Here is a 22,826-nt window from a genome sequence, read left to right on the forward strand (position 1 = left end):
CCCCCCCTCCCTCGCTCTGCACTCTTCTGTTGCACGACTCGCCCCCTGCCCTATTTTCCCCGTGCCCGCCTAGCCCATTTGCACGCCTGCACGCCGCCCGTGCACACCTGCGGGGCGGGGCGGGGCGGGCCCGCGCCGCGGGGGAGTGGGCGGGGCTGGGGGAGGGGCGGGCGGCCCCGCCCCCCGGAGCGGAAGTGCCGCGTCCGCCCGTTGTTGCCGCGTTCGAAGTTCCATCCGGCCGCCGGCCCCCCCCGCGCGCCCCCGGCCCAGCCCGGCCGGCCCGGCCCGATGCGGCGGAAGCAGAAGCGGCTGCTGCAGGCGCTGGGGCTGGCGCTGGCCGCCCTCGTCTTCCTGCCCAACGTGGGGCTGTGGTCCCTCGCCCGCGACCAGCGCCCGCCCCACGGCGCCGCCAGCCCCGCGCAGGTGAGCACGGGGGGTCTGGCCCCTATGGAGACCCCTATAGGGTGGGAGCAGCAGCCCGCAGAGCACCCCGAGAGAGGATGGCAGGGTGTAGGTGCACACCCACCGTAGGGGACGGGGCGGCAGCTGTCCCTATAGGTGATAGAGGGTGGGGGGGAAGCTGCTCCTATAAGGGGTGAGGGGGGTAGCGCTTTCTGTAGGTGAGGAAGGACGTGCCCCAATTAGGGGGGGTTGGGGATGTGCCCCTGTAGGGGAGAAGGGGGGGGCTGTGTCCCTGTAGAGCTGCCCCTATAGGGGATAGGTGTCCTGGGGGGAAGCTGCTCCTGTAGGGGATGGGAGATGTATGGGGAGGGGGCAGGAGCTGCCTCTGTAGGGCTGGGGGGTGCAGGGTGTAGGGGGAGGGGGACGGCTGCTGTCCCTATGGGAGGTGCTGGGAGGGGAGGCACACGGCCCCTGTGGGGATGGGGGGGGGGGGTGTGTGTGTGTGTGGGGAGGGGGCAGAGGGAGCTGCCCTGGCAGGGAGGGGGCTGCACGCGGTGCCCGGGTTGCGAGGGCCTGCGGTGCCCATGGGGTGCAGCCCTTTTTCTGCATGAGGGTGATGGACAATTAATTATCCCCCCCCTACCTCCAGCTGAGGCTGGCAAGGAGACGGACCGTGCCCTCTTTCCTTGTGCTTTGCTTGTGGGAACGAGGACAGAGAAGCTGCCCCCCAACCTGCCTGCCACGGGCCCCCCCATCCCTCACTTCCTCTAGGGACGTGGGAGCTTGCTGGTGGGCCCTGTGCCCCCTGCCTCCAGCCGTCCCTGGGGCTGGGGGAGCAGAGAAGGTCTCCGGGGCCTGTCTGAGAGGTCCCCGATGCCCCTCTCCAAGCTCCATCACCCCTATGGGGAAGGCGAAGGTGGAAGTTGGTGCTCCTTTGTGGGTCCCCAAGCCCCCCCGTTAAACTGTCTACCCCCTGCCTGAAGCTCCCTCCTGGCTTTCTCTCCTCTCCCGTTCTGGCTGTGGCTCAACGGTGGGTCAGAGCCCCGGATGTCTCTGCGTGCTGTCACCGGGGGTTCCCCCCTGTACAGAGCCGCTTCAACTCCGTCCTCCATCCTTCAACGGGGTCTCAGTCCTTGCGTCCCGGGAGACTTGCTCGCGGGGCCGTGCAAGCAGGCGAGAGCAGTCCAAAAGGAAGCTGGTTGCAGACCAGAGCATCCAGCTGGGTGGGGGCAAGGGCTGGTTGCAGTCGTGGCCCCGGGACTGTTCCCAGCTGCTAGTGAGGTGGGGCTGTCTGTGTCGGGGCCTGTAGCCAGTGCCCCGTGGCATGTGCATGTGTAGGGACTTTGCAAGCAGCCCTGAGGGGTTTTTTAGGATGATACCCAATGAATATTTCATGTCTGGAGTGCTTAGCACCGCTGCTGCCTTATCACTTGTGTTTCTGTTGCATGTCCTGACTCTGTTTTGCTGAGCACTGATAAACTCCGGCCCTTGCTCTACAGCTTCGCATCATCTGCGGAGCGGTGTAATGTGAGATCCTGTCACCCCTTGGAGAAGGCAAGGTTTGCCTTGATCCTCAGGGAAGTCTTCATAGGTCCTTCCTGGAACATAAGAGTTAACCAGAGTTAAGTCTTCAGAGGCTGAAAAGACAGTGCCAATTAAGGTGGCTTTTTATTTTGGCCTTTCAAAATCATCTCTAGCATGGTTCAGCGTTGGACTAGCAATAAGTCCTTTCAGTTCCTTCCTCTGTCCTGTGTCATTCAGTTTTTCTCATTGCAAGACTTCTGTGCTCCCTGGACTGAGCAGTGGAGTTGATGCTTTGCATTCTCCTCCTGCTAATCTTTTTACGCTTATTTTTCTGACAAATGTCACTAAATTTAGCCTCGCCTTTAGCTTGGATGGCGTGCTGTGGAGGAGAGGAATGGTTTTAGCACTAGTGTTGACAGGCCCTGGGACATCTCGGTAACTGCCGAATAGTAGTGCCCACAGCAGGCTTGTCATTTTATCTAACAGAAAACCCATTTTCCCTGTCCCACATTGCTCACGATCATAATCTGTGGCTGGCTTCATTTATTTTTAATTCCTGTAAATCAGTCTCTCTTTCTTTTTTTCTTTTTTTTCTTTTTTTAAGGCAGAAAAAACAGAAGGGAAAATCCTGCACGCGGAGGGAGGGCAAAGGCTACATAATCTATCTTGCCGTATATACCGTAATTGGAAATATGTTTGTGGTTTAAATCAAATCCAAGAGTGGTGAGGGTTTATAGGGAGGATGGAGTATGTGCTCTGTCCTGCAAGCATCTGTATTATATTCTCATCGCTCTGTTGACTCCCATGGGGAAAGTCGGAGTCAAGTTGGGGGAAGATGTCCGTTTTGGCAGAATCAGGCCTTAAGGAGTTGATTGCTCCAGCTATAAGGAGGGGGGAAGAATTGTCCATGAGGATAAAGCTGGTTCTCTAGGAAGAAATAACTTCAAGTGAAAGGGATTTAAAACAAAAGCAATGTTTTATGCTTGTCACAGATGTGTCCCCTAGCTGATTAGGAAGTTTTATTGGACCAGGGTACCTCCTCAGACTTGCCAGTTTTGGCCTCTTCTTATCAGGTTTGATAAGCATTCATGGTTTTTTTTGTCTTGATTTATCATCTTCCAGCTTGTAAATCAGATAATCGTCCTGGTATTATCCAGTGCCGTCTCTTCCTGGAGCCAGGGCAAGGAATTTAAGAGCACGACTTCTAATTATAATCTTGTAGAAGACGGTGGTCCTAAAGATCCGGTAGGCTAGACAGTGGGGCAAAAAAGGTTATTTGCCCATTTCCAGGATTGATTTTTGTCTCTGTGGCGGCTGATCTGGTCTAAAGGCTTTGTGGAATCTGAAACACTCTTTTGATATGATGTGGAAATTGAACTGTTCAATAAAACTTCTGCCTCGTCTCGTTCCCTTTTTTTTTATTATTTAAACATCGCCTTCACTAAGTAATTTTCCATCTTTCAAAATAATGGCACGGAAGAAAAACCTTCTCGGCAGTGGTCGGATTAAAAATATAAAAAGCAATTCCTAGAACAAAGATGCAACACCAGTGATTTTTAACTTTAAATCATAATAGGGACGCATCTGGGTTTCATCTTTGTGCTTCATGTTACCTCTAGAAGGGCAACCAATCCGTACAGGGGATTTTACCCTATTTAATCTTTCTAGTGCCTGAGACAAATGCATCAGTAAATTAAGCAATCACAGGCCATGTAAATATGTTCTAGGAAAGATTATGTTAAATTGTTTCCACCTAAATGCCTAGACAGCTAATCGCTTGCATATTTGCATGCGCAGGTGAAACATAAGGCTGGCTGAAAAGAAGGTATTGATTTAATAATGCGGATTAGATCTGCTGGCGTTCTTTATTTTTGCTGTTGGGTTTGTGCTTTGGAGCAGTGAATGTGAAGGTTTTTTATTATTTTCTGTGGAAGAACAAAGCCGTAAGAAGTCGTGGGCTTTGCAGATGTCACTAGAGACATTGATGTTACGAGTCGTTCTACGACTGCTTGCTCAGAAGCATCCTTGCGCCATTACGTTGGTATAATTGCTTGTTAGATATTATAAAATCAGTGTATACCTCAGCACCTGTAACAGCGGCGTGCAGGGACTCCTCAGCCTACAGGTGTTCCAGCACTTCTGCCGATAACCAAACGGCACGCTAGCTCCGCTGCGTTCCTGCTCTAGCAGCTAACTTTAGAAATAAACTCTCATGCAAATCTCAGGGCACCTGCACGGCAAAATGTGTAAGTCTTTGCTTAAGGCAAAAAAGTTGCAAATACAAATATTAAGTGAAATGCTGTAGTTGGCAGAAACAGGGATGCAGATGGGGGGGCAGGGGAGTTGATGTGTGTGTATACCTGCTAAATGCAAAGTACCATTGACTCCCCCACTCTCTCGCTTGCATTTGTAGACTGCCTGTTGCTGCAGCAGAGCCACACTTTTCTGTGCTGCTACGTTGGGGCTGTCAGGGTACCCACCTGCGCTCTTGATGGTGCCCTGAAGACTTTCTTCAGCACTTGCTAATCTGCCACTGCTGCTGCACGCTGGGTCTGCCCTGACTAGTGCAAATGATTGAAGTTCTCCTCTAGTGGGGACACCATTGTTTCCAGACTCGTGACCTGCTGGCCAAATGTGCAAGCCAGCAATTTGAGTTGGGGCTTCCTATCCTAAGCAGCAAAGAGGGGGTACTGCTGATGGTGCCCAGGGTCGATTAGGAGTGCTTGTGACCTGGGGTGCAGTAATCTCTCCTTATTACCCGCTTGGCTTTGTGGCCTGCTCACGTACACTGGGTAGAAGCTGGCCAAGAACCCATTCTCGAAAGGTCCCAGCTGGGGAACCTACTTGCACTTCTTTAAGATACCAGATCTGTCGCATATGGAGGGAACGTGGGTTTGTTTTTTTTAAACACCGACTTTTCCTTTCTGATTTTATATTCTTTAGTTTGGGGTGGGGTTCGGGGCATGAAAACTCGCTTTGTAAAATTCGTATTCAGATTGGCCAAATAGGATGATGATTGCAAACTGGCTACCCTGCAGTCTCTGTAGCTTCTATTATCTGCTTTTGTGTACACTTTAGAGAGCAGCCTTTTAGCTGGCTGTAGCTATAACATGTAGTCTATGAATTCAGCGGCATGTGATAAAACTACATAAATCACACAGGTGATTTTTCAGAGTGGTGCCCTCTGCTGTTAGCTTGAAAGAGTAAAGCAAGATGCATCCACTTTCAGCTAGTTTGTCAGGACTTTTATAAATGAGTTAATCGAAACATCATTGAAAGTAAAGCGCTTTTCCCCAGGAGTTTGAGATTGCGAGCTGTAGGCTGTGGGAGAAGAGAAGTTTTAAGTTGTATAGTGGCAATGATGTCCTTCTGAATGTGAACTGAATGGGACGCATTACTGTGCCATCTCCCTGTGTCCGTAGCCAGACCGCGATGCTGCTGTTCAGGTCGGTGGTAGAAATGAACCAGGCTCTGCTCTTCCCCCCTCTGGGCTCCTGCAAAACTGTCAAGAAATGTCACTGCCGCTGGGGAGAGCTAGTCGTGAAGAAGAGGACCTGAAAAACCAGAAGCCGGAGCACAAGATAACCACAGAGAGCTGCGTCCTGACTAGCAGTGGATGATCTTGGAGGAGTCTGCAGACTGTGACTACGATCTTGAACTTGTTAAAGCAGTGGTGCTCAAGCTCCAGCCACGGCACCGTGACGTCTCGCCTGCAGGGCTTCCCCTGGGTCTAGTAACTTGGTGCTGGGAAAGCCGTAGCAACTTTAATTTCCACTCCCCTGCGCCAAATATCTGGACTCATATTTATAATAATATATCTATATAATATATATATATAATATCTGGGGAGCCTTGCAGGCTGGATAACGTTGCCCTGTGTGCTAGATCACACTGGGTCACCCTAGCTCATGAGCTCGCTCCACAACTAGGTCCCGGTGCACGGAGACGGGTCAGTACATGGGTGCATTTGGTGCACAGGGCTGGGCCAGCATATGGGATTGCACCCACAGACTGACCTCGCATAGTTTCCGGCCCATGGGCTGACCCTGCACCACTCCTCCAGCGCACGGCCCAAAGGTTGGGTACTAGTGTACTAGAGTCCTGTTGGTTCCCTAAGAAAGAGCTGTCTTGTAGAGGCTGGGAAGCACCTTGGTGTTTCTTCCTCTGCCGTTGGGCTGATTTTAGACCTTGCTGAAATTCCCTCTTGGCTTCTTTACAGCATCTGATGCAGTAAATATATTTTTACTTTTCATCTCTAAGGTGCAGTTATACCCTACCTTCTACCGGACCTCAGATTAACGCGGCCAGCTACGTCTTCAGTCCCTCTGGCTAGCAGGCACCTTCGTAACTCAGGGTTTGAAAACCTTACCTTAAAGTACCAAGTGTCTTTTTGTTTACAGCATGCTTTCTGAGCAAGTGCTACCTCCGAGCAAACCTGTTATAAGGACGACTCGCTTTCGGCGTGGGCTGATCCCGCAGAGATCTGGTACTTGTGGGGCTGTGGAAGCGGAGGGCGGAACAGGGAAGGTCGTTTTGGGCCCAGGCTTGTTAAATTGGATGGAGCATCTTTGCTGACTAACGAAAGAAGCTTTTCCTTGTTGCTGCAAGGTTAAGTCTCGGTGGGCAAACGTGGGGCTATCGGTGAGGCTGCAGAGGAGTCGTCCACATCCAGAGGAGCTAAACCATCTACCGTGGCTAGGCCAGAAGTAGAGTTTCCGACAGAGCTGGGGTGGGGTGAGGAGTTGAACCTGGCTGGTATCCAGGCCCTTCCTACCAGGGCTGGTAATGCTGCTCTTGGCAGGAACAGTCCTGCTGAGATAAGAGATAAGAGAACAAATGGGCTGTCTCTTGGGGCTCACACAGCATAAAGGTGTCTAGGCTGAGACCGTCCTTCCCTCTGCCACAGACCTGGTGCTTCTGCAGCTTGCCATATGCCTGGTTTGAGCCCCCCCCAACCCACCCTGCGTGCTGGTTCCCAGGACTGCAAGGGCTACCGCTCTTCATTTTGCCAAAGGCAGGTCTTTTTTTAAGGCTGTGAAATTGTTCTGGCGTGAAACATCTGGACTGCTTTCTGCATCCTGTTAGTGAAACCCATGTGGTCCAGGAGTCGGTTTAAGAGCCGTTTGCTTTTCCAGTTTTCCTATGAATATGGATCAGATGTTGACAGTCAATAAGATTTATATGCAGCTGGAGTTATAAATCCTCTTCCTAGATAGTTTATCAACCCATTTAGGTGAATGAACGGTCCCTAATTGGATGCTCCTTACCATCCATGACAATGCTTAGTTTATGGTATCTGCTAGACTCACGTAAAGAACTTGATGCCAAATCTTTCCTGCAGGATTTGCAGCTACAATTTATTACCTTCCCCTCCTTGATAGTTGTACTTAGTTATGTGCATCACAATGGAAATATTCTGACATGGCACTGGATGTTACCAGGGCTCTTGTCCAAATAAACTTCAGGACTTCACCTTTGTCTTGAGGTGAGTCGCGTAGAAACTGTGTGACCTGAAAGCCAAAGTGGTTGCATTTACCCCGTGAATGGCAGTCCCTTGCACAAGCGCTCTTTATTCTTCTTGCTTTTGCATAACCTTTCTCTGTAGCTTGCAAAGGCAGCACAGACAGGTAGCCTTCGAGTCCTTTCAGAAACTTGAATTTTAGCAAGAGATGTTGCATAGTAACAGTGTGCCCAATATGTCAGTAGAAGCAGAATTATATATTGCATAAGGTTCAGTCAGTTTGAAGCATTTCAGATGGAAAGGCCAGGATATAAACAACTCGGCTATGCACAAAACCGTGTTGAAAACAGCCCTGCTCTGACTTAATTCAACGTTTTCCACCATCTTCTTAAATGCTAACGCACAGTTTTATTAGAGTACATCTAAACCAGGCAATCCTGCTCGCTTTTCACTCGCAGTTTGGCCCACGTGCTAATATACCTCCATCCTTCTGCAAATAAAGTATTTAAATGTTTATGTGGCTGTGTGATAAGTTCTGGACAATGGGAAGTAAGACCTTGGCTGGTCTCCTTGATTACGTGGAAAGGGCTTGGCTTGGTTTTCTGAGTAAACTGGCACGGTTTGAATGTACTAGCTCGAGTCACTTCATTGCTTTTTGTGTCCTCTTTGGTCACCTTAGTTCTGCTTCTCTACTTCTTCTCTTCCTACAGTGCTGGTTTTGCAAATCTGCTCATCCCACTTGTGCAATGGGGGGGAGGGGAAGTAATATTGGGTGTAATAATGTCTCTGAAATTGCTTAATTTATGTGACAATGGTGGGTAATGCACTTCTGCAACAGAGCTGTCTCTGAATATGCAGAAGGAGCAAGTTATCCGACTCCAGCAACTGCATTTGTTTGTCCGTTGCCTTCCCGTTCTGCGAGCACGGCAGATCCTTTGCAGCCACCTTGGTACGTAGATCAGCACCCAGGTTCAATGACTTCAAAATCGTCCAATACAACTGAGCTGCATGGAGGCTCTCTGCGGGTATAATTTGGCCCACACCCCACGTTACAGGAAATAATATGCAAGAAGCTCCGGTTTGACTTGTAGCTCCCAGGGCGTGTTAGCGGGGTTTGAGGTAGGAATTATTACCTGTGAACAGAGCAGGTGGATAAAGAGTCATTGCAAGATGATAAATATATCACCACACTAACACCTTGGGCGCTTTAGAGTGTATAATATTTAATACAATGCAGTATTATCCTAGTGGAAGATAATAGAGGTTTTTCTCTGCAGCTGCAAATCTTTTTGCTCTTTGCTCGGGTGGTCTTTCATCTCGTCTCTTGGGCATGAATTTCCTCTAGGCTTTTTCATTAAATAAATGAAAGCCTTAAGAGGCAACCTGCAGTGTTACCTCCAAATCTGGTAAGCCTGCTTGGACTGCCAAGAGCCCAATGAGTAGGAAGTGTCGCTTGCTTTGCTGTATTCAATGCATAGCTCCTTCTCCGTGTCGGAGTACTTCTCCGTCTGCGTAACAGACACTCTTAGTGGGATCTCTTGCATTTCTTATGTTACCCTGGCTAGATCACGGATAAGTTATAAGAAAAGGCATGTCTATCTATCCAGGTTTGTGAAGTGTAGGGTGTACTGGGTATCACATTATGGGTGCATTGTTGGACTAAACTTCCTTTGTTGCATTAAAAAGGGTTGACAAATGAGTGTCGAAAGCAGGAGATAAGTAAATCGATGTATAGTACAATGGGCCACTGGAGAACCAAAGGGTTTTTTTTCTCCCTTTTCAGATGGGCTTGGGTAGAAAAGTAACTTGACCAGAACCACTTGTACGGGTTGTGCTAGTGATGCAGGTTGCTAAAGTCTTAACATGGTGTGTAACCTCCCAGTGCAGAGAGCGTGCCCCTTATTACAAGTGTACGGGTGTAAGATCCCTGCCAAAGCTATTAGCTCCTCTGCCCTGCCTTTTAGGAACAAAGGTGTGCAGAATTCAGCTTTTAAATCCCTTGCTCTTTTTGCAGAGGAGCAAAAGCTGTGAAGCCCGTGACATTGCTCCTCTTTGCTCCTTTCTCTCATGTTTTCCTCTTGCTCCAGTCTCCATCTCAGCATTAAAAGGAAGTATCTGGAGCATACACGCAGGGCAACTTTCAGTCTGGCATTACTGAAGATTTCTAACTACAGCCGCAGCAGTGTGTACACAGCTTCTTCATGCCGCCGCTCCCCGGAGGATAGATTCATTTTGGTATCAAAGGTGCTGCTGAATTGTTGTTATCCTCCATCTCGGTAACAGAAGTGCAACTTTTTTCCCTTACCCCTTCAGCGATTATCTAGGTAGGGTTAGGTAACTACGTCCCCTCTACTTGAGCATGGAGACAAATGATGAGACAGTTGATACCGCTCACCTTTTTATTTGTGCTGGCCTGCAGTTTTCAGGTGTCTGGTGTCTGCTTACTCGAACCCAGAGCAGCGGTTCATAGTATCACACAGATCTGTGCTTCCCTCCAGGTAGTCTCAAATAACTGTAAGCGGTGGCCTTGACCTTGTCAGCCCAAAGTTGTAGCAGTTTAATGAAAGGTGGAATTTGAAACTGCCGTAGATAAGGAGGTGCGGCGCTCAGTTCACGTCAGAGTAAGTTTAGTGTTTGGTTTAGTTACTCTCTGGGAACAGGCTTAAATTAATCTGGCATAAGGTTAAACCTAAGTCAGAACCTGCACACGGGTTCACACTCATTTAAATGGATTATTCCAGCTGGTTTAAGTGAGATTGGCGCAGCTTTCCCATGCGGACGAGCTCACTCCGCTGCTGTCTCGGTTCAGTGCAAAAGAGCAAGCGAAGAGTGGAGTAAGGAGGGTTTTGGGGCTGGACTCCCGAGCAAAAATGCATCCAAGATTGAGGTGTTCTCCCTTTATTTTTAGGAAGCCTGATTCCTCCTCTTCCAGTCTAATACAGTGCTTACCTGGCTTTTGACCGTGCTACTGGGATGGAAAAGAAAGTTTGAAAGCTGTGAATAATAATGTCCATCCTTGTTAAGCAGAACACATCCCTGATACCTGCTTAACTTGGCTCCATTTCCACGACTGTTTCCTTTTAATGAGAGACCGGGGTGCATGGACTTCAGATCCTGAATTCCCATACATTTCATAGCAGAAACTCCAGTGACTCACCTGTAATTTCGCTCAAGGGCATGCCCTGAACTGTTGCTTGAGCCACGTTGTCTTTGGCCCGTCTTCCAGTCCAGTGAGCCTGCCAGAGCAACACTTCAATAGAGCGTCTTATACTAATTTTTGCAGAACAAGGTTTATGTTTCTTTTTAAAGAAAAAAAAATATATATATGGAAAATTCAGCTGTTCTCTAAATTGTTCATGTCAAAATGGAGTGAATTCCCATGTGAAATGTAGAGATGCAATCCTTGTATCTAGTGCAAATCTTGCTAAGGACACTGGCAGCTGTTAAAATGGGTGTTCAATGGGATCTGATCCCAGCAGTCATATGTCCTGCCATACCACACATGCTCTGGTTGGCTTTAATCCTTGTTTCCCTTTGGAAGAGTCTCCCTTCATTTAACAGCCTGCATTTTCCTGGATTGCAGGAAATAAAAGCAACAATTTTGGCTTTTGGGTGGGGGGCACAGGGAAGGAATCCAAATATCAAGTTCTTAAAGCAAGACCTGCTCCTCTGCTATCAAGATTTTCAGGCAAAGTTATTACCTGTAACATGGCAGAAGGTCTTTGACTTTATATTGTCTTTGAAGCTGAACTGTCCACGTTGGCCAAGTCCCAGGAAAGGCCAGTCTCTTCTCAAGGAAATGTCTTGTTGTACATAGCAGGTTATCTTCTCTCTCCTCCCCTCCAAAAGTCTTCCAACAAGCAGCAGCTACATCCCGACCCTCAACAAGCATAGGCAAAAAGCCAGGACGTCTCTTTGCCTTTTCTTCCACCATGAAGCATCAGTCTTAATGCTCCGCTGAGTACGTTTTGGGCCCGGTCTCCCAATCGCCATCAGTGAGAATAAATTTGAAGCAATGCTTTCCTTTGCAAGCTGTCCGCCGGGCGTCAAGCATATGCGATTCAAGATCCCAGGACAGAATTGATACCTGCACATAACTATTCATTGTAGACTATTATGGTTCTGTGGAGGGCTGTTTTCCCACAGCCGCTGTTGATTCACGACCGTTCCTTCGAAGGAGGCTGGAGGGACAGGTCAGCCTGCAAGGAGGAAGTTATGTTCCTGCTTGCAGCCTTTCCAATTCTTCCTTGAATCATCGAAGCCCGTTAATGCTTCAGGATTTTAGGGCACGCTGAGGAATAGACAGAGTTTCATAAAGCAGTTTTCAGCATGAGCAATTTAAGCTATAGAAAAACGCCCTATAAAGCTGGGGAAACGTGGTGGTGTGATTTTTTTTTTTTTTTTTTTAAAGTGCAAACACATTGTGCACAATCTTTCTTCACTCCCCACCCCCTCGCTAACACTACTGGGTAGATAAACCCAGCGCTTTACAGAATCTGGATTAATTATACCAGTCTGTGCTCCTTGCGGAGGGAGCTGTTAAATTATGGCTTAAGCGTATCTCTGTTGGAGCGATGCGTGTAAAGGAGCCCGTTCTGTGCTCAGCTGAGCATATACTTACGCTTTTGTAGTTCAAAACATTAATTTTCGCTAAGCACTGGCTGTGATTTCTTCCTTGTAGGTGTAGTCAGAACCTACCCAATGATAGTATTTCCCAGTAATTATAACTTTGTTATACAATATCTGGGACCAAGTGCATACAATGAGACCTGGAGGGTTTTTTTTGCTCAAGTGCTGAGGATGTAACTGTTCTGTTGTCAGAGCTTTGCCTGTCCTCTGCCTCTAAAGCAGGGGTATTAAAATGTAGAAAAATACAGTCTCAACCACCCTTTAAATTCTCTTTTGAGCTCTCAGTGGTGTAGGTTGTAGCCGCGTTGGTCTAAGGACATACGCAGACATGGTTCTCTGGGTAAATCTGATATCTTTTATTATATGAAACCCCCTTCTTGCTCCCAATTCCTGTTCTTCAGTGCAGGTGTCCCCTGCTTTTGCAAGGTAAGGTTAGGTTTTCATCTGCATTTTTGTGTATTCCAGCAGATCCCCTCCCCGCTTCTGCCTCGGTCGGCTTGCAATGCTCTGTTCATGTTGGAATTGCTGTGCTCGGGCTCAACTTTTTTATTTTTCCCCCCCTCTGAAGTCTCTTCTAGCTGAGACTGCCTCTGGCTCGAGCCTCCCCATGGGGTTTGGCAGCAGGCCGGTAGCGAAGAAGGTCTTCAGACTACGGGGTGAAGATTTCCTTGGTGCTGTTCACTGGGAGTGCTAGGTTTCGTGGCAAAACCAAAGGGCGAAGCGCACTTCCTTCTCTCCCGCCGCGGGAATTGGAAGAACGGTTCCTGCGCTCTCCAGCATTTCTAGCAGGTTTCTCGTGGCGTGCGTGCGGTCCTTCAAGGAGGTGCTATCCGATGCAAGGTTGAGGAGGTAGCGTATGCAGACGACTGCCATGCTCTTCCTACTCTTTGGTCCTTGTCTTGCTCCCTGTCGTGACTACTCTCGTTTGAGCTGCAAAGTGAGTGTTCCCATTTGGGTATCAGCTTAAAATTCAGTTTACCCCAAGCCTCGGTTTCATAGACTCATAGAGAAGTAGGACCTTTTTGAGACGGGGTCATCCCTGTCCAAACCAGTCCATTAGCAGACCCTTTGGTGTTCCTTATTGTATATTTGACCGTCCCCATCTATTAGCCGATGAAGAACCAATTCCTCTTCTCCCCTTTTGGGTACTCCCAAGCAGGCTGAACCATGTACTTCATCACCTAAGCTAATCCTCAGGGTCCTTGGTCAGGCATTGTACAGATCTCTGACAACCATTTCACCGAGCTCAGGAGACAACTACCCCCAAGATCCCAAACCTGTTGGCTGTGGAGTCAGCCAAGGGGTGCATTTGCTCGTCTAAACTTCCTGGCAGAGACCTGAGAGAGCCCCATGCCCTTCCTCAGATGACTCCCTCTCTTCAGGTTCCAGTCCTCGGTTTCCAAATGGGGATATATATGCAGGATTTAGTAAAGCAAACTCGAGTTAATCTAACTGCACTCTCTTTGATCTTCATTGCCCCAGGATCCCCTGGAAGGAAGACATGCAGAATCCCCGCAAATACAGATTTGCAATAGCTGAATCCAAAGAGAAAAAACATCACAAAAATTGAGCAAGGAACCAAGATAAAATTGGAAACTTCTCCAAGACTCTCCTTTTTTTATCCCCACTGAGGATGTTATCAGTGCAGGGTAATCCATGAAAAGCTTGATGGCCACCGGTGAATGGATTTCTTGGGTTTTGGGGATGGGAGAAGTGCTTATGGCTTTCATTGTGATGGTCTAGAATAGGGAGGAAGATATCTGAGAGGCTACCACATCTGGTGCACAGAGGGGAAATAGCAGCAGCACTGTAATTACACATTACTGGGAACTGTCAATAGCCTTGCATGAAAACTCAAATGTTAGCTTAACCCGAGAATATTAAACACAAGATACAAATGTAAACCTGCTCTCCAGAAACGAAAAAGAGCAAAACAAACACAACAAATAAGAAACTTGATTTCAAGATGATTTCTAGAGGGTATGAATTATCCTGCCTAATGCAGTGAGGACTATTTTTATAGTAGTTAAAACTAAAACTGACAGACCGTGTTTGCCAATGCTTACATTACTCGGTGACACCACTTCTTTTTAAAGCTTGCCAGAGGAAATGCTCCATGCTGGAACATATGTTGGTGATTAGTGAGACCAGCACTGCAGGATAAAATGGGAGAAATATAGCTGCGCAGTGAAAAGCTGAATGGACAAAATATAAAATAAGGCATGCAGTGCCTTTTCCATTTGCTTTTAAAATAGGCCAGGAGTAATGTGTATTAAAGGCTCTCTCTGAATGTCTTTTGCAAGTCGGTTTAGGTTTAACTTGATCGGACATCTCCCAATTTAACTTTTTTCTGCGTAGCGTATAAATTTCCCTTAATTACCCTCTACCATAAAGCCAGGTTTTCTGTGGAGCTTTGTTCCTTGCCTTCTGCATCCATTTATCGTTTGCACACTTCAGCTGTTTCGACTGGACTGAATCGGAAGGCCTCGAATATAGGGGGTAGGCTCAAAAAAGGGGTTGTGTTTAGGCACCTACCTTCTTCCTCAATCCAGAAGTGCAGTCTTAACACCCCTGCTCTATCCCCATAGGTAATTAAAGTATCTAACTAAGCACCTCTGGCTTGGGTAGTGAAGTTTCTGAAGCACTGGAAGTCCTCTGCCCAAAGCAGAGCTGCCTGGCTGGTACCTCTTGCCAGTCGATATTTGCTATCCCTAAGCCCTTATCGGAGGGGTGCAAGTCCTAATGCACACCGACACGGTTGCATTCAACTCCATGCTGAATGCAGTGGCCGTGGCCAGTTTCATTAAAACATGCAAGGGGTGGGAGGATGCTCCACTTATCCCAGGGTTCAGATTGACACGCATGCCTCTAGGTTGTGAGCCTTGGGTTTAGGGAAGCCTGGCTGGCATGAAGAGCACATCTTCCACCTCCCAGGGGCCTGCCCTGAGCTCCTGGCTATTGGCACATCTGGTGTGGAAGATGCCTCCTCTCCTGTTGAAGCTGGGCCTTGTGCAGAAAGAAATTCCAGATGTCGTCTTCTGCCGCCTTTCCAGCACAAGGTTAGCCCAGCAATTGGGACAGCGGCTTGGGAGATGGAGGACCCCAGTTTCCACCCTTGCTTCAAGACCATTTACAAAACTATTAGCTGAAATTCAGAAAGCAGTTAGGGCTCACGGTTAGTACTGCTTGGGGCAATAACATGGGCATTTCTCCTATCGAGGGCCATAGCAAGAAGGTAATTGATTTCCCGATTAAATCCAAATTATCAGTTTAGTACTTTTGCCTTGAAATAGGGGCTGCTGTGATTCTGGTCTAAGCTATAACATTTTCTAAAACTTTTACATATACAAAAGCTTTAACAGCTTCTAAGTGAGAGACCTCCATAGAAATGTTTAAATGGATTGAACTATCTCTATCTCTATCTATCTACAGATCTATATATAGCTATAGATAGATCTATAATCTGTGTGTGTGCTGGCCAATGATAGTCTTGTTAGAGTTGAGCATTGCAGTAATTAGGACAAAACTTGCTGGGGACAGAACTGCCTCACAGGAATGTATTTGCATTACTGTAGCACAAACGAGACTTGATCAGAGCTGTAAGGAAAAATGTTTAAGTCAGTGGAAAACATTTCTAACAAAGTCACTTGACTGGAAATCTGTTTATCCTCCTCTCCTGTAGTGTTTCCTTAGAAAGAACCTTACGCATCCAGTTGCTTGCAGATCCCCGTATCAAAAATGTGATTTTTCTGGGAATATACTAAGGTGGCTTTATAATGTCACCCGTTCGCTGCTGTTTCCTTTGAAAGGGACGGTGGATTTTTCTCTGGGACTGAACCCAGAGCTTTGAAGATCTTAGGGATTCTCGGTGTCTGATGTATAGAGACTGCCTTTGGATGCATTGCTATTCCTTCAGGCCTAAATCTTCTCACGGCCTGGAAATGAGATTCCTGGGTCTGATTCCCTCCTCCTCACAGCTTGTTAGAGCTGTAAAAGAAGCTGGCTTCTAAATCTGTAGCCCCTTGATAGCAGTAAGAAGGCTATCAGCTTACTTCATTTGTGAAGCTCACCTTCGCAATGACAGCCTGGCTTCTGCAGTGTTATTGCACTCCTTGACATCGGGGTCATCCCGAACCTGTTTGCACAGGGTTGGGTCTGATTGTACTTGCACGGCGCCTGTTTAACAGAGCTGTAAGTATAAGTGGCTTCTCCAAAGACTGCTGGTTCTGGGCAGAAAAGTGAAGGGAATGGCTTTGATCTGGAGAGTAGCAGTAAAGCACCCTAGCCATCCCTTCCTCTTTCAGCGGTAATTAACTACAATGAGGGCATTTGTGTGTGCCTGGTTCGTTAACCAACTGCTGGGGTGCATTCTTAGTGCAAGTAGGTGTATAGTCATTAGCAATTTCATCGGCCTTGGTTGGCCGTATAGTTGCACTAAGAGTTGCCCCAAGATGGAGAGTCGTGAGACTGCAAGACTTGGAGTAACTGCACATGAACAGAGAGCTGTCTTGAGAGAGGACATGGTTTTACCCCAGGGAGGAATTAGCCTGGAATGGAAAAGGGGTAATTTTTTTTTTTCTGGATTAGGGAAATCACCTTAATCCAAGGCCATTGTCCAGTGGTCAGAGATTTCCCTTCTCTAAGGGCAGCTAGATTTTTTTTCTCAGGATGACTTGCTTATGTCCATGGCATGAAGAAAAGAAAATCCTTGCTCCGTTCCTCCACCCTGTTTTATGGATGAAGGTAACTTCATCGTATGCTTGCAGTAACGGAGGCCCGGGGACGAGTTCTGCACGCGGGTTCGTTGCTGCTGAATTCACGCGTTCAGGACTCCTTTCATCCGTCTTTGCAGGCCTAGCGTGTTTTATTTGTCACGTGTGTTGTCGGATCCGTGCTCGGCTGCGTGCAGTCAACAGCAGGGGTTCGGAGCGGCACGAGGAGGACCTAGTAGTTATCCCTAGATCTTGCTTCCCAAAATGAGGCAAAGCATTTCATGCTTGAGAAACTTTTTATAGCAGCCTCGTCTGTAAGGGAGGATGGTGGCTAATGTGGAAGATCCCATGAAATGGCTTGGCATTTGGGTGTCGTTAAATCTAATGAACTGTCATCCAGTATTGTGAGATAACAGGTTTGTGCATGCAGGCAGCACTCACTCGTAGCAGTCCCACGTACTGCATGAAGTGTGCTAAACTCCTTACACAACACCGAGTGCCAGTCCCAAAGGTCTTGTGGTATAAACCCCGCGGGGTCGGGAGGGAGGACTAGGGTTAAGACAAGATCCCGTGGCTCCTCAAAGCTGCCCATGCATCTCCCCACATTGAAGTGTCTTTGTTTAGTTGAAAGCTAAGCGGGCTTTAGTTTATACCATAAAAAGTTTCTCTCCACTTGTCTGCAAAACAGCTTAGACGCAACTTGCAGCCAGCCCGCGAGAGATTACTCTGATCTGCAGCCAGACTGGTGGAAGCACTTAAACAGTACGCTTTTAGCAAAATAACTCCAGAACGTCTTTCCAAAAAGATTGATTGAGGCTGAAACAGTAGCCACAAATGCCGGTTTGTATTCCTCGAACACTGAACTCTTGAGGAAGTAGCTTAGCTTGCAGCAGGAGTTAAAGTCAAACGACAGAAGCTTAGCTAAATCCTCTACATCGAGCCATGCCACTGCTGGGATCGGAGTACCGGAGCACGGCAAGCTCTTGGGTCTTTGCCATCAGCTCTTGTCTTGCCAGCGTTGCTTTTCCCGGAGAGGTGATGGGGAGGGGAAGGTGGATCTGCCCGGAGCACAGTAATAAGGCTGGGTAGGGCAAGGGTGAATCTGTTTGGCTTGCACAGGTTGGTATTATTCCCTAGTCTACCAGCATCAAGCTGTTCTGGTTCGTGTGTGTATGCAAAGGCATCCCAATATCAATAAATTAGCATTTGTTTTGGATCCTTGCATGCATAAACAGTTCAACCCTCATCTCCTTGCTACAGAGACCTTCTGTGCCCATTTTCTAAAGGCTGAATTTGAAGGATGTGACAAAATAGCACTTCAGCAGAAGGCTTGTCTACTGCAAATAAACCATCTCTGTGTCTCTAATAGCTCTGTGCAGTTCCCGTTTCAAGGGAGGCATACCCCTGTTCCTAAATCGTCAAAGGAAAGTTCATTTGTATCTGGGAAGAGCCATTTAGGCTATGCCGCCTCAACTAAGGGATGATTTACTTTTGGCTCATGTGGCAAGCAAGTGCTTTGAGTTATCGTCCATAGAGAAGTAGGGCTGGAAGGGACCTCCGAAAGCCATCTAGTCCAACCCCCTGCCTGAGGCAGGATCATCCCTATCCCAATCATCCCATACAACCATAACCTAAATTGTACATGAGACTACCCTGAACCCTGATGCAACATTAGACCTAACACCCAAACCTGCCACAGGTACAGCAGGGAAACCTCGGCAGTCAATGTCCTGCTTCTATAAAATATTCTCAGTAGATGCTTAAGAGTTCCCGGGTAGACGGCCACATCCTCTGCTACGGAGTAAGGCAAAAAACCCCCCATAGTCCATATCAATATGAGCATGGGGTAGAAATCCTTCCTGACCCTAAATATGCCAGTCAGTCTGACCCTGAGCAGAGGGGAACAATCCTTTAACCAGGAACCTCCACTTTGCTCCTAGCAGGAGAATCAGCACACCCCAGTTGAAGTTGGGGGGCTGGACTCATTGATCTGCTGAGGTCCCTTCCAGCCCTAATGTCTATGAAGTCCCCAGCCTTAGCTTTAGCCAACTTGCAATGTCTCTTGGGGAGGCTAAAAAACACCCTGGTACCTGTAGCAGAAAAAGAGGGGTCTGGCGGGATCCATTGGCAAAACCCAAGAAGCACGGGAAATAATACCCATGGTAAAAATAGATATAACTTTGGCTAGATCTTCTCCAACCAGTAGCTGCCCAATCTCTTCTTGAACACCTCCAAGTTACGGAGAGCCCATGACTTCCTTAGGCAGTCTTTTTTTTTGGAGGAAAGGGGCTATACAACATTTTAGTGGTGCTTGATGTTCCTTGCCCCGATTCACTTGCTTTCTTTAATGGACCTGTGCATTAGTACCTTCTCAGTATACAGGCAAGCAGCAATTGAGTCTTGCAAGTCAAGCCTTGCGCAGCCATAGTGTAGGTAATGCCTTCTTCATGGGGTATATCTGCAAAGGATGTGAATTCATAGATGATTCATAGATTCATAGATGTTAGGGTCGGAAGGGACCTCAATAGATCATCGAGTCCGACTTCCTGCATAGGCAGGAAAGAGTGCTGGGTCTAGATGACCCCAGCTAGATGCCTATCCAACCTCCTCTTGAAGACCCCCAGGGTAGGGGAAGACCCCCAGGGTAGGGGGTGAATGTTGAACATGACCTGTGCTGGGCCCTGTGCTACCCTTCCAATTGTTTTTAACACTGAAATGTGTGAATTGCTGTTGCACATGTAGCAGTGCTAATATTGCAGGGCACCCTTGAAAGGATCTCAAGGCACCCCAGAGCGCTGTGGCACCCTGCTTGAAAATCACTGCTCTGCATGCAAATATTGAGTACAATCCTGGCTCTGGAGGAAATCAAACATTTTCCCGTGTTGTGGTCTTGGCAACAGAAAACCTTGTTCTATCACTTTTTTTGTACAGTCAAAAAAATGAGTAAAACCGAAGAGCTAGTATTTTCCAAGGGGCGCCTCAAGTCTAATGAGGTTGAGAACGCCTGATGTGGAGACTTCCTTGGCAGCCTTCCTGCGTTCCCCGCGACTCCACGTGATTCTGCAAATATTTTCCAGGACTGCTTAATTAAAAGTTTTCTTCAACTTTGTATTTTAAGCTATTAGGAATGTCCTGAGCATTTCTTGAAGACCTTGGGAGCCCAGTGGTAAATTCCTTTCCAGCTAAATCTGTAACCCACAAAATAGTTGGCTAGAGCCATCGAGTCGGAGTGAAATTTATAGCGTTCTCCTCTTGCAGCACTTCGGCATTTTGTGAACTGATGCTGCCGTTAAGTCGCTCTCTGGTATTTATGAGGGGTTTTTTCCCCCTCTCTCCAAAGAAAGCAACCTGCACATGCATCAAATACTCCAAGGCATATACGGTTTGAACTAATTGTCTTAGCATGAGGAAGCCATTACCTAGCTTGTACCCTTTTCTAGTAAATGGAGTTGGACCCAGCAGGTGAAATCCGCTTGTCTTGACTTCTTATGAAGCCTCTGGAGAAAAGGCTCTTGTTGCGAGGGCTGAATGTGGATCAAGTGGCTGGGCAGGGTACGTAGCCTAAACCGTGCCTCCTTTCTAAGAGCACTGTGGAGCATCAGACTTTGCAAATGAGCGTCTTTGGGGAGATGAGACATCTCTTATTAAACCAACTGAATAGTTGGGGAAAAAAGTTTTTTGCAAGCTTTCAGGCACAAGCGTCTTTCTTCAGGCATGGCGAGTCTTAAACCAACACATGTACAACCAAAAAGACTTTGCAGATGGGATCTTTTGATAGAATATATATGCTGGACTTGCATTAACCAAACAGTCTGAAAAAGCTATTTGCTCAGGGTGATTAAACCTATTTCCCTGCTGAAGCCCATTAGAGGCCTTCAAAATTAAGCTTCTGTCTTTTTTTTTAATTGTTAGCTCTTGAGGTTATGAAGAGACACTAGACTCGTGCGTGGAAGGTTAAGTCAACGCAGCGTTTGTCTTCCTGAGTTTGCAAATAACCTTCCTGATTTTGCTGCTCAGCACTTGGTCAAGCGGCCGAAGAGGAGAAGTTGGCTCCCCTGTTGTGAGTTTGCACCGTGCTTCTCTTCTGGGTCCTATAGATATTTGTGGATCAGAGGAGAAATCTGGTCAACCACCACGGCAGGGAACCAGCACATCCATGCCAATGCCAATGCATTTTAGTAAATGCCAGGGTGGCCTGCTGGAGCCGTTGGCCACGTGGGGTGCCACTATGAAAGTAAGGTCCATGTTATACAACTGATGAGCTTTGCTGTGTGCTGTCCCTCTGAGCGTGGGCCAACATGGGTTTTGGACTGAGAAGAGAGGCCCATCACTTCATTATCTAACAGCTGCTGTAAGCAAGTGCTTTGATCCATCTGAAACTGGTGAAAACTCTGCTTTTTTAGAAAAGTGAGTGAGTCGTGTTGTGATAAGCGCTTGACCTCTCTTGCCACTCACTTTGATAGCATCTCTTTCGTAAACAGCCTTCATTTGGAGAGGGAATTAATTTCTTAGTCTGTTGGTATGCTTATTTTGCTGTTCATTATGAGCCTCTATCCCGAATTACCTAATTTCTGAGAGGTGCTATCTGCAAAGCTGCAGAGAGTTCAGGCCGCGGGGTAGAAATGCACTTCTCCAGACTTGCCTTGTCCCGCCAGTCTTGCACAGCGGCTTGTGACGGGTATTTTCCTCTGCTCGAAGCCCCTGCAGAAAATGGGCAGGTGAAGGGAAGCTTGAAGCAATTTCATGCTTTGTTTTGGCCGCAGTAAAAAATAATTGGAAAAAATAATTGCGTGTTTCTTGAAGGTATACTGCTTCTAGTAGGCTTTTATTCTCCCCGTTTCCCACCCCGCAGCAGAAGGCTGCAAGAAAGCAGGACTCGGCTGGTGACCCAGCGTAGTCTGGGGCTGAAACCCTGCACCTAGATTTGATTCAAGTCCCATATATTTATTTGCAGCCTTCAAGCACAGTCCATATTATGATCTGGCAAGATCCTCCTTATCGTTACACAGATGTTATGAGCTGACCCTACAGGTGCATCTCTCAACTCTGAGGTTTCAGCCTTTTTTTTTTTTGTTTAATTTTGAGATCGATACGCTAGGAGCCAGTACAGGATCTGACCCTGAATCCATATGCCACGATTGCAAATGTAGTTTGGGGTGTTCCAAAGCTGTATGGCCAATTTGACCCAAATTCCCAGGTCGTTTTGGCTGGGGGAAGAAAAAAACCTCATTGGGTCTAGATCAGTGATTCTCAACCCAGGGGATGCAGCACGCTGTGTGTCTTGAGATCCTTTTGTGGGGTGTCCCGCTTAGCACGGCTACGTGTGCAAACACGATTCAAAAGAAACCCGACGATTTCACATAAGAATCCGCGGCGTTAAAACAGTTCTGCCCTTTGCAACAGAAAAACCGCTGTCTTATTTCTCCATAATTAAAAAACGAATCAAAACTAAGAGCTAACATTTTCCAAGGGGTGCCTTGAACCTGGAAAGGTTGAGAGCCACTGGTCTAGATTAACCAAAGTGCTGGGAGTCTGCTGTTCTCCCGTAGCTCACCAGTCCCTGCACCAGTAGGCGCGTTGATTTAAACTGGGACGACTGGACTGCCCTGTAACCTGGCGTCGAGGCGCTGTTCTGGAGTCGCAGCTCGGATCTGATGCTTTGCTGTTTGAGGTGCAACAGCACGGTTTGTCTGGCGCAGTAAAACCTGACCGTTTCAACTTGGTTGCAGCTGAACCGGCAGAGCAATTATTTGTCTGACCCTCGCACACGCGTGTCCGACCGAGCAGTCGGCATGGGAGGCCGGGTTAGGGAGGCACCTGTGCTGCGCGTAGCATTTTTGCAAACCTCCGAGTCCTTTGGCTCCTTGCCGGAGGGAGCGTGAATGCTGGCTGAATACACGATCCACATTAGCCGGGCTTATGGGAGCTACAAATTATCAGAAAAAAGGCCAAGACATCCAATTAGCAGAATCAAATTCGTGGGACTTTAAAAATTAATGATAAGTTACCTTAAAAAATATAGATCACTTGAGACTCCACTAAGATCAGGCATATGGTTTTGATTTTTTTCCTCCCCCCCCCCCCCCTTCAAACCCTGG

The 22,826-nt window shown here is 47.6% G+C and overlaps 1 protein-coding gene across 1 annotated transcript in view; it reads left to right on the plus strand.

Moving 5' to 3' along the window:
• Positions 1-204: 204 nt before the first annotated feature.
• GALNT10 (polypeptide N-acetylgalactosaminyltransferase 10) overlaps positions 205-22,826 on the plus strand; it is a 98,161-nt gene continuing 75,539 nt past the window's right edge. Inside the window, exon 1 of the mRNA XM_014609916.3 lies at positions 205-423. Coding sequence (XP_014465402.1) covers positions 289-423 — 135 coding nt within the window. The 5' untranslated portion in view covers positions 205-288. The remainder of the gene's footprint in view (positions 424-22,826) is intronic.

This window comes from Alligator mississippiensis, chromosome 9 (genome assembly GCF_030867095.1).
Source record: "Alligator mississippiensis isolate rAllMis1 chromosome 9, rAllMis1, whole genome shotgun sequence".
Classification (NCBI taxonomy): Eukaryota; Metazoa; Chordata; order Crocodylia; family Alligatoridae; genus Alligator; species Alligator mississippiensis.